Source organism: Sinohyriopsis cumingii, chromosome 4 (assembly GCF_028554795.1).
Source record: "Sinohyriopsis cumingii isolate HCF-2022 chromosome 4, ASM2855479v2, whole genome shotgun sequence".
Lineage (NCBI taxonomy): Eukaryota > Metazoa > Mollusca > Bivalvia > Unionida > Unionidae > Sinohyriopsis > Sinohyriopsis cumingii.
Window position 1 is genome coordinate 42,763,802 of NC_142964.1, and position 12,808 is coordinate 42,776,609.

Below are 12,808 nucleotides of genomic sequence, written 5' to 3' on the forward strand. Positions count from 1 at the left end.
AAAGAACATTAACTTCTGAATGATAATGTTTTTGTTGTTTGTGGAAAAAGAAGTTTAGACTTGTAATATTGACTGAGAAACATGCTGTGGTTAAGCTGCAATATTTTCACAAAAACTTGGTTCCTAGCAGTATATGAAACAAACCCATAAAAAATTTGTATTGTCCCTTTCATCATTCAATATTTTCACAAAAACGTGGTTTTAGCGGTATATAAAACAAATCCATATACAATTTGTATTGTCCCTTTCATCATTCAATATTTTTACAAACTTTTGGTTCCAAGCGGTATATAAAACAAACCTATCTAAAATTTGTATTGTCCCCTTTCATCATTCATTGCAGTGCATACAATGTACGTCTATTCTAACAGCACAAACTTAAGACATGTTTAGGAATTCAAAGTTCAAAGCATGATCAGTTGCTCATATCATACATCAGTAATAAAAATAATAATATTTTTGTTCTGTATGAGTAATTGATTTTATTTTCTTTTTCAATAAATGTGATGGCCAGCACATTCTCTGGAGTTCTAATCATAGTTTCCTCTTACCTTTCTCACCCCGTGTTAGATATTAGGATAGTTAATTTTGGAATGCATCTGCAAATTGCAAATACTGAAATTAGCTTGAATCATGTGCTAGAGCACAGTAGTCATCTTACACAGGCGATATCTAAATTAAAAGACCCCGAATCAGACGGTATCATCCTGATATCAATAACCATATGATTAACTTCTCATTCATAACAGTTAAAGCATATTGTTTCATCTCTTTAGGTCAGAGGTCAAAGAATGAATAAATAATCAAATGATACAAAGACTAGTTGGAAATGGTCAGAGGAAAGTCAAGATTAGCTTGCGCTCCTGAGTTCACCAAAATACAAGACAAATTGGTTACTGGCTCTCACAAATTGTGTCCTGTATAACTTGGTTACTAGCTGTCGTAAATTTCATCCTGTATAATTTGCAAACTTGGCCAACAGTCCTTGTCAAGTTGAAACAATTTCAAAAATTTATCGGCAATAAATTTTTAAAAAATAGGGTTGGACAGGTTAAAGTAACCATAGGTATCGTGGGGTTTGGGGATTTGTTGTTTGCCTAAGCATTCTGGATTCCTTTTGGCTCCCAGAATATTCTCACCTCATCTCCAAACCTAGCCCTGACAGTCCAGATTCCTTTGGCTGCAAGACTGTCCAAAATCATCTCGTCTCTGATGAATTTGTCATCATGGCCAAACTGGATAGATTTCTTGGACATAATCACCTCACGTGGATCCTGAAAAAATGGCACATTCATTTTAACACGTGAAACTAGTGCTAAGGGTTTATCTACATGTTGCCTTTATGAGTAACTGCTGTATACAAAGAGATTAAATTTTACTGATTTATGTAACAATGGGACCAAAGAAACTTGATATATAAAGACAAAATAGTTGATTCTTATTTAAATTTTTTGCAGGTGGTAAGTTCAGCCAATTAGGCTGTACTGTGTTTTGTAAGAAATATGTAATTTCTACAATACTAATAAAAAATACAAAATTAATATAATTTCGTCATTACAATTACATCTACTCTGTACAAAGTGTCAACTCAAGGGAGGTAACTCTGACAAATGATGCATGACAGGCTGCAGACCACATTAACCATCTGAAGATTTCATCAATTTAAGACATTGATTATGAAAAGAAGAAATGCTAGGAGCATGCCTTATGTCACTGGGAATGTTGTTCCATACCAGTGGACCAGTATATTGAAAGCTTTTTTAAAAAACAATTCCTTCTTTGACCTTGGTACATGTGTATAATGTAATTTTTACTTCTCACAGACCTTAAATTTGGAGTACCATCATTATTTCTTTGGTGAAAGATATTGCTTAGATAGACAGGAATGGCTTTTCTGGATACTTTATACATCAATTGGCCTTTCTAAGAAACATTCTTTCATGTATTGTCAAAACTTTATAGTATTCATTGAACCTTGAAAATTGTATATACATTAATCTAGAAATAAATGGCAAGCCCTCTTTTGGAGTGTTAAAAGTGTTGCGATATTTGAATTAGAGGTATTATACCAAATTACATTACAGTAGTCCAAATATGGCTGAATATAACTTTTATAAAAGATGACCGTATAACGAAGAGGAATGTATGTTTTGATTTTCCTCAGTAGCCAAAGATAAGAATTAACCTTTTATGAAACATGTTTAATGTGAATAGACCAAGTAAGATTGTTATCTACAAATACACCAAGAATTCTATCTTGAGAGGTCATATTAAGGCTCACATTGTCAAACTGAACCTGGAGTTTGTCGCTATCTAGCCTTGCTTGCTTTTGTTGTGTTGTAACTAGAACTGCTTTCATTTTTTTCTGTATTTATGATCATATTATTTTCTATGCACCATACTTGAAGTCTGTTGAGAGCATGTTATAAGTTATTTTCAAGTACCGTTTTGGTTTTACCCATCTCAGACAGTGTAGTATCATCTGCATAGAGGACAGTGCAAGAAATTGAAGTTCCAATCTTAAGAGGCAAATTGTTGATAAATAGAATGAATAACAGAGGTCCAAGGATAAAGCCCATTGGTACTCCACAATTAATACTTTTACTTTCAGAAAGTTGACCATTTAAACATACTATCTGCACTCTGTCGGTTAAATAAGAAGTAAGCAAATTTAGAGAGTTTTCACTGCATTGATAGATTTTTAGTTTTCTTAAGCAAAATTTCATGGTCTACAAGATCAAAAGCTTTACGAAAATCAACCATAACAGTGCCTACCGTTTCTCCCTGATCTAATCTTTCAGCCATTTAGCAATCAAAAATACAAGTGCAGTTTCACAGGAGTGATTCTGGTGAAAACCAGACTGATTATCATGAATAAGATTATAAGTATTCAAATAATTGAGAAAAGAATCATGTACATGTTTTTCTAGCAATTTGGAGAGACAAGGAAGGATAGAGATGGGTCTGTAATTATTTACATCATCTTTTGTTCCTGCTTTATGCAATGGTATAACCTTGGCAGTTTTCCATGTTTGTGGAAATTTATTAGACCTAATACTTTCATTGCAAATGAAAGCTATACTCTCTACAATTGCAGGTGCTGCTACCTTTAGTAGCCTTGATCCAATCATATCAAGTCCTGTAGCTTTACAATCATCCATTTTTTTAAATATATTTTAACACAGATTCTGGACTCATTGCAGGAATTTCAAACTTGATATTGTTTGGTAGTTTTCTGGCAGAAATATGTTTGACTTCCAGATGTTCAGATGAAGTTCTGGGTTAAGTCCTGCAGCAATATGAACAAAAAAAGTTGTTAAATACATTTGAGATATCAATAGATTTGCCTGCACCAAACGCTGTAAACACTTTCCAGATAGCTTTCAGGTTATTTTGGTTTTCATCCAGCACTTTTTTGTAGTGCACCTGTTTGGCTTGACATATCATTTTATTAACTTTATTCCTCCAAACTCAATATTCAGTTTGATTTCCTACTGATTTTAGTTGGTCTCTTTGCTTTATTGCTTCTAAAATTTCTGGGAAGATCCAGCCTGGCTGATTGTCTTTCCTTATCCTGTGTGTTTTTAAAGGGGCATGTTTGTTCACTATACTGATGAACAGATTTGCCCAAGTATCTAAAACATCATCAATATCTTCAAAGATTTGGACTGTAATCCATGGAATCTGTGTCAGATCTTCTAGGAATTTAACAGTATCAAAGTTTTGAAAAGATCTATAGGCAATGGATTTATGGATATTATTTTTTGTTGATTTGCCATTGACTTTACATGTTAGAAAAATTGCAAAGTGGTCACTTATACCAATCTTTGGAACCATTACTTCCAAAATAGTTTCTTTTGTATTGGTATGAATATTATCAATAAGTGTTTTAGAGGTAGATGTTACTCTGGTGCGTTCATTTACTAGTTGCTCCATAACTAACAAAGCAATAAAATTCATCGAATTCCCTTTTATTGGGTCATTGAGAAGGTCTCTATTTATATTGCCTAGAATGTAAAATTCTTTCTCTTCATTTGAAATTTTATCTACTTGAAGTTCAAAATAGTCACACCAATCAGTATGTGATGAAGGGGTCTGTACACAAAACCTACTAAATAGGGCTTAGCTTTTTCTGGAGTGATCTGTAGCCAAATGGATTATATTTCCTGCATTTCTTGGTCTTCCCGTTTTTTAGAAATAATACTACATCAAGGGGATCAAGTCTGTTTAGACAAGGGATGCATGGCTTATATGACAGTCCTTGATAGATATATTGGCCATCCTGATGAATAGAGCCTTCCCATGGAGTTGAGATGGCCTCATTGCCGTTTTCCTATTCCATAAATCTAGTGTGAGTTTTGGCTTTGTGTCCAAAGCTACCACACTGATGGCATCACCACAGTAATCACATCCCAAACTGTACTTACTGACTGTATTGATATGGATTATCTTTCACATGTTGGACATTTTGAAAATAAATGTTATTTATAATGAACAACTTCATTAGAAAAAGTGCAGTATTAACAATTATTATCAATGTGATTGTAAAAAGAGGATTCAGTCATTAAACAGCCCAGTACCCTGCTCTACTCCACCCCGCGGTTTTCTCTATGTCTAAGTGGATTTTGTTCATTTTTTGAGGCCCCTCGTTAATTTGTGCCCTTGCTTATAGTGTGGTCTATGTTTGTGGACCCCATTGTGAGTCAGTTATCAAGGGAGAGGTGTGTCATGTGCCCAGTAACTCCCAATGTTGACTGTACAGTTCCCAGAGACAACAGTGCATATCACATGGAGCATCAGCCATTGATAAGTCTCCAATACCTGGTGACATAGTGCCTATAGTACCTGAGGACAAGTGACAGATTACATACCTTATATGCATGTCACTAGATACATTTCCCAGTGACCCCTGCTCTGTACGCATCCCCTTGTGCTTGGTCTCCTGTGACAAATCATCCTGACCTAATGAGTCAGATGATGTAAACCTTATAGAAGAGTCTATGTTCTGGGAACTTGACGCAGACAAAAAGGATCTTGCTTTGATTCAAGGTCTACTAGCATGAGGTGATAACTGTACTTCCCTTTCATCAGAAAGAAGGAGCTTACTATCTGGATCTGGCAACATTCCTACTCAGGGAAGTTCCTCAGAGATCACACCTTTAGTGGAAATGTTTGACGAAACTATAAGACACTTCTCTAGGCAACTTCTGTACACTGAGAAGTGCTGTAGCCTCCTGCTTGGAATACAGGCATCTTCCAGAGATGAAGAGGAAAATTATGATATTTGCTATATCAGTTTGCTATATGAGTCTGGGATATCTGTTTAATTAAGATATTGCTTTAAAAATTGGTCTTTCATCATGATAGGGAATTTTAATTTTAAGAGCAATACTTTGAATAAATTCTATTTTCAATATTCCACACATGACGAAGGGAAATCCATACTTAAAAATGAATAATAGCCATACCTCCCAGCACAGTAGTTTCATTCTGCACAACTCACATCAAAAGATCATTATAAAAAGTCTTAGGCATGAGAAAATAGCAAGTTTGGACTGATTATTTTTATCCTTAAGACATCATAATTGCTCTGGTGACAGATTTTGATCACAATGATAAAGTATCTTTCCATTTTGAATTTTTGATTGTCATTTCTATAAAATTGACAATTTATTTAAATTTAAAGCGCCTTGTTAAGGTCTCTTAAAGCATATGGATGTTCAACACTACGGCAATGTATGATACATGTATCAATAAAGACAAAGCATGACGGTAGGTAATACCAATGTAGTCATTGTAAGCATCTATAAACATCACATACATACATGAATATATGAAGTCATATATTTCATTAATGAAGGCTTGCTTCAACTGTTATATTTATTTAAAGACAATTTAATAAATGTTACATTCAGGATGAAGTATATTTTATTTCTAAGCAGTATGGACACAAATGTTGTCAAAGCTAAATAAGACTTTAAAAGGTGATTTGATGATTCCTGGCCCTAAATAAATTCACTGCCATACCCCATATTTTTCTAAAATAATCTGTTGTAACTATGGTGAAACAGCAGCAGTAAAGCATTCTGGACGATGTACTAAACATACAATTTTAAACCTTATTTGCGTATTTTGTTCCAACTAGTACTAAGAACTTTGTCTCAATTTCTGATATCTCAAATTTCTCATGCTCATGCAAAATGTATTCTAAATTCATTCCTATCATCCATATTTTATTCTTTTGTACTTTTCACTCTTGCCATAAGAGTTCCTAGCACTTTCACACTTTTTGGCAAATATCAATTTCCATTTTTATTGGATACAAAACTAATTAAATCACTTTTCAAAGTATGCACTAAAATTCGAGCACTTTTCAAGATTGTGCGAACCCTGATGTAATTTCAACAAAATTGGTATTTTCGGAAACAAAATCGTTTTCCATCAGGACCTTCACAATTTTTGTATTAGCTTATGAAAGAAATTCAACACGCTAGATTGAAAATCTTGGATGGGCAAGTGTTAAACCACCCATCCACTGATCATGTAAATTAGTGTGATTATTGTCACAATAGTCTTCATGCACATGAACTAAGCTGGTGTACTCTTGGAAAATGTATCTCGTTGCTAATAAACATTCAATGCATTGGAAGTATTTGCAAAGCGTGCAGCTGCCACCAAAATGGAAATAAATCAAATGTTAATACGAGAGACAGACACAGAGAGAGAAAGAGATAGAGAAAGTAAATATGATCTAAAGAAGTGACTATAAAAGTACCAAAAATGCTGGGAAAATGAATACAAATGGCTACAAAGTGTCCCAAGAAATGCTGTGATGTTGTAAACTTAATGCTCCAAGTACCAGAAGACATGCGAAAGTGTGCTGGGTATTTAATTTGTTGATGCATGTTCATGAACCATCCCTGGAATCACACAATTCAAGCTCCCTATTTTTAATGGCAGAGGAATATGTGAAAATAAAGAAAAAAGTTGGTTCCTCAAATTGTGCCATCTAGATTGGATGAGATGAATCAGATCCAAGATTATTTAAATGAACTTTCAACTTCTCATGAGTCTTGGTGTAATAACATTTGTTATTGTTTTGAGCTGATGTAAATGAATAACAAATGTCGAATTAGAAACTGAACTTGTTTCTGTTTGAGTTTAGCAGGATCATGGAAATTTAGGCAGGATCAGTAAAATTCTTATTTTAGTCATCACTCAGGTTAGTGGGGGATCCTTACTTCCAGCTCTGCATTAGTAAAGATTTCATTAAGTTTAACCAGTATAAAAAATGAACTACCTCTGAGGTGCAAGTTGGTGGAGTCATGAGCAGTGGAAAGCTTCTGAGTGGAATAAAGATCAGTTTCAATTTCTATACACTTTGCCTGAGATTGTTAAAATGGCTAAAATATAAATACCTTAAATCTATGATTTTATTTGAAAGTTTCAAAATGTCATTGTGGCAAAAATGCTTAAGTTGCATACACTGAGTCAATCATGCTCCAGTTTAGTTCAGCCATCAAATAACTGTTAATTTTACACAGCAACACTACCAAAGGGGTCTTATTATCAATTTAAAAATCCTGTCAAATGCATCCAACTGTTTGAAAGTACAGAAGTTATGTCTTTTGTATGGTACTGAGTGGTTTAAGTGTGCCAGACTCTCTTTGAGTTACTGGTTCAAGTCCATCCCAGACCATCCCAGGTCAAATGCTGCAGTGTGTCTGAGTAAGAGACGTTATCCTCATTGCCTCTGTAGTCAATAGCCCTTTCTGTGCTGATATACCAGCATACATCAATCAATCAGTCTCCTTCCCCAAGATGACTGCTTGACTTGGATGTATTTAAGATGTTTCAGAAAACTTTCAAAACAAGTACACCACAGAGACACACAAATGCATACACACAAACACTACATCACAGATTTATTGCATATACTCACAATGATCTCGACTGTAACTTTTTTTCCTTCTGGTGGTCTGAAATTCTCATCTAATGGCATTACCCTGATGTAAGCTGAAAATGGAGGGTCATAAAATTATTTCATTACACTGATAATTCCTGAAAAGAAACTGTTACTTCAGTAACATAACATGGACAGAAGGAAGAGACTGCATTTACTTCATTTTCATGAACTAAGTTGAAATGCAGGTCACAATGACAGAATTTGAAATATATGGGTGCATACATGCCAAATGAACCCAACTGTGAAATATACACCTAAAAATTATGTGATAGATGTTGAGCATGCATGAAATCATAACTGCAAACTTGGAACAAAAAGTGAAAATAGCAGATTTAATAAATTTTAAAAAAGCAATATGAGCCTTTTTACACAAATTTAAATTATGAAGTCAAAGATGCATACTCAGAACTATAGATATTTAAGCAATGATGTTCCTTTGTTTGCCAGATTTCATTATGTTCCTGCAACAAACATATACAGAGAACCACAATGCATGAATGAATAAGTAAGCAAGCCATAAATCTCAATGCCTTTCTGACCATAACTGAAAAGCCCCAATCAAATTAGGATTGTCCACTGACTGAATCCTAGCATAAGTGACTGACTGATAGCTGGGGATTCATAATTACAACGATGTCAGGCATTTATGCGCACCTAAGGTTTCTATCTCCAATATTGAAGCGTAACACACACCACATTGGACCAATTGACAAGAATAAAATACTGTAATGCTTGCCATTTGCAAAGAGGCAATTTTCTTCAGAATACTTGACTCAAAATAATATTAATTTTGGACACACAGATACCACCCCTGTATTTTTATGACTTGTGATATGTCAGCCTATTCTGTACCCAGTTTGAAAAGATGTAAGGTTTATCCATCGGGCCATAGAAATGAAATACATTACTTTAGACTGTTTCTGTCAGCAGCTCCGTCGAGTAATTACATCAGGTTTATAAATAGTTCTACAAAATTTAACCTGACAATGCCAGTACTGTATATTGCAAGAGATATTAGGTAAATTATACTGATCTTATGATTAAAAAAATTGAAATGTTCAATATTATATATAAAAATAGGCCATTATGTGGAAGAGAAATAGCAATGAATAGGATATAACCTGTTTACAACATCTTGTTTATGAGGAAAAATTGCTAAAGAATTTAGAAACAGACTATATGTCAGAGAATTTCTTGAGAATCCCATTTAAGCAGTGAGTTGACACATTGGGTAGCAGACGATCTTGTATGTGAGGGACAACTTCTTGCAAAATCTGAAATTTGGATTAAGATGCAGAATTGTTTTAAGGTATACATTTCCATCTTTTATTATATGTATATATTTGTATGAATCTAAAGAAAAAATATAGTAATATATTTTTTTTCTATGTTACAGGTTCAAGAAGGTCATGGAGTGGGTCTTCATGTTGACATTTAGAAATCACATTTTCATTTGCATTTCAAGTCGAAATGTGGGATAAGTTCGTATATTTTATGAATTTAACTTTCCTTAATTAAATTAGATCGTTTTTTCTTGATACAAAATGGATGTTTGATCAAAACACCATGTGATCTAATGTTTACTTAAATGACATATTGCTGCTCAGAATTGGCCAACATAGGGGTAGTCAACAATGTTAAATTGAAAGATGCCTGTTGTTTTATAAAACTTTCAAAGTCTTGAAATGAGGGCAGAACTAACAGATTATTCTTATTACAGTGAATAAATGTGAGTCAAAACAAAAGTGGAAATGTGCATTATTATCCACTTTTTCTCTTGTACCTGTCCTTTTACCTGAAAATTCAGCAGTTTAAGTCAAGATAATAAAGGGACAACAGGCCAAATTTTAAATTTCATCTCAGGTTAATAAATATGGTATTATTAAAAAGGTCAAATCATCAGAAATAACAAATTAGCAAATAAAGTATACCCCTTTTCATGGTTTTTGCTCATATCAAGTGCAAACAACTTATTTTATTGCCAGAAACAACAACAAAAAAAGAATTCTCCAAAATGTAAACATTTTTGGGGTTAATTAATTAAGCAGTCACTAGAGAATATAACCAGACTGTTCTTGAGGCATAATTTACACATGTATGTGGTATATAAAAGGGTATGTCCAATGCAAAAGGGGGCCCAGAGTGACCAAAGTGGTCTAAAGCGCTCTTCATTACGGATCACTGCCATCTCACCTCTGGCTGCGCGGGTTCGAGTCTCGGATTTGGCTAATGTGGGTATGTGAAAAAGCTTGCCAGTAGCTTCTCGTGGGTCGGTGTTTCTTTCCATGGTTTTCACAGGTTCTTCCTCCACCATTAATACTGGCCGCCATGTATAGCCTATCGTGTGCTGAAAAATGGCGTTAAAACCCAACAACAACAACCAATGCAAACCTTGTTATAATTCATGTTTTATTAATGTGAAAGTGAAAACAAAGGGATTGGTAACATCTGCCTCCTAACTTTTCAAAAGAAATCTATAAGGACAATGTAACAAGAAAATCCAAGTATTTATTCCTTTTAAATGTCTACCTGTATTAGAGTTTGTTAAGACTAAGTCATATAAAATTATTTTTTACATAAAATATTTATTTTCTCTAATATTTCCTGTGACAAGTTAAAGACTACTGTATATATATTTTTATAAATTTATTTATTTTGCAGATGCTTTATTGCACAGTTGAATTGTGCTGGCATTTTTGGTCATAATAATATTAACTTATTTTTAAACAGTGTAAAATGACAATAAAATCACAGGCAAATGAAGATGTTTATGCAGGGAGTATGAATGCTACAACAGCCTGAACTGTGAGTAACCTTAAACACTATGGGGGAGGGGGGCTTATTCTTCAAATGGAAACCAATATCGTGTCTTCTGTGAAGATACAAGTATACATTTGTATTAATCTTTTTTACTTTCATATCCAGACGTATGAAGCAGGTTTCATACTATTTTGTATCAGTAATAATAAGAACAATTTGCTGGTTATAGTTGCTACCGAAGGAGTCTGACTTTTTGTGAGTAAATTACCTTGCAATAAATTACCTGAAAGTACTATAAATATATGTATATTTATTATACTGATAATGTGATTTCGTGTTGTTACAGATTTTGTTGTAATTTATTGATAAAACGTCTGACTCTGTGGTTGATACTTCTACCAGGTGCTCAAGGGAGAGAACTGACTTATTTCCGGTTAAAGATGAGACGGAGGGTATGTTATAGTACAACCCGATTCCTACGAAGAGCAAATAAGTACCAAATATTCTTGGCACAAAAACTCTCTACATGTACTTGTGGATTTTTCATGAAAATATTATTAGCGCCGTATCAAATTCTTACCAATAACATATTGTTTAAAAGAAAAGCCAAATGGTTTCCTTTGCGCTGGTTATCACGTCAAATATTACCCCTATTCATGAAATTATCTGATCAAAATTTAAAAAATGGGAGCCGCGTATAGAGGGGTACCCTCTTTGTACAAAAATAGTAAGATAGTGGCACTCGGCCCGACTGAAGCGCTCTCTAGTTATGTTGTTATCGTTAGATAACATTTAACAACTCCTCAATAATACGAATGGGTGCATTTTTTCATGCCTTTATTCACCTTAAAATGTGTGCTAATTTATAACAAGGCCTGATAGACAATACTGAGAGTTTTGCTTTACATACGAAAAAAAAAACACAACAATTATTCCATGCAAGACGTTATAGTAATGATAATAATAATAACAATAATAATGAGGACTTTGTATACCGCCTAATCTTTAGAAGCTCTAAGCACTTTACAACATTAGACAACACCTATAAGATAAAAGAACATCTAATAATATTATTACAAAAGCAAACACCGTGAAATTAGAAAAACATTAAAAAATAAAAAAACATGCTGAGAATATTTCAGGTAGGAAGTATTATTAGGTCTTTAAGTTTGTTCATGCATTCGAAATAAGTGAGTTTTGAGAGCCCTCTTGAATGTAATCACTGTGTCTTTGTGTCTAAGTTCAGTGGTGGGCAATTCATTCTACGTTGCTGGGCCTTGGTATGCAAAAGAACGCTGTCCATATGACTTTGTTTTCATAGTGGGAATAATGAGTATACGATTGTCAGAAGAGGAGCATAAGTATCTTGCTGATGTACACATGGATGAGGTCGGATAGGTATGTTGGACTAGAGTCCGACAGTGAAATGTAGCACGGACAGCAAAGTTTGTGTTTGATTCTGGATCGAATGGATAGCCAGTGTAGGGTACAGAGCAGTGGGGACGTGTGATCTCATCGTGGTACTCTAAGTATGATACGAGCAGTTGGAACTTTTTGAAGTTCCTGGAGTAGATATTGAGACGAACCAGACATAATTGAGTTACAATAGTCCAGTCTTAAAAATACTAATGAACAAAGAAGTGTTTTAGTGGCATCAACTGAAAGATATCTGCGAATTGAGCTGATGCGTCTCAGCTCAAGATATGCAGCCTTGCATATGTTCATGACATGTTGGTGCAATGTGAGAGTACTGTCCAGAGTAACACCTAGGTTTCATACTGATTTTGTCAAACATAATGTTGGTGTTGCTGATATTTATTGTTTGAGGTAAAGGATGTAAATGAGAAAGTCTTTGTGTTGTGATCAGAATGGCCTCAATTTTGTCATCATTCATCTGCAGCTTGTTCCATGTCATCCATGATTTCACATCAGAAATGCACCTCTCTACACCTTGGATGACAGCATCAACTTCAGTCAGGTGGCTAGATTTGTATATTTGGGTGTCATCAGCGTACAATTGGGGACACACTGCATGATGATCTATGACACTTGAGAGCGGCCGAGTGTACATAATGAAGAGAA

The 12,808-nt window shown here is 34.3% G+C and overlaps 1 protein-coding gene across 1 annotated transcript in view; it reads right to left on the bottom strand.

The window, feature by feature from the left end:
- The window catches only part of LOC149801054 (complement C3-like), a 351,345-nt gene that overhangs the window by 280,766 nt on the left and 57,771 nt on the right, over positions 1 to 12,808 (bottom strand). The window contains exons 4-5 of the mRNA XM_089955088.1: positions 7,943 to 8,016; positions 1,140 to 1,274 (exon numbers count right to left, since the gene is read on the bottom strand). Coding sequence (XP_089811214.1) covers positions 1,140 to 1,274; positions 7,943 to 8,016 — 209 coding nt within the window. The remainder of the gene's footprint in view (positions 1 to 1,139; positions 1,275 to 7,942; positions 8,017 to 12,808) is intronic.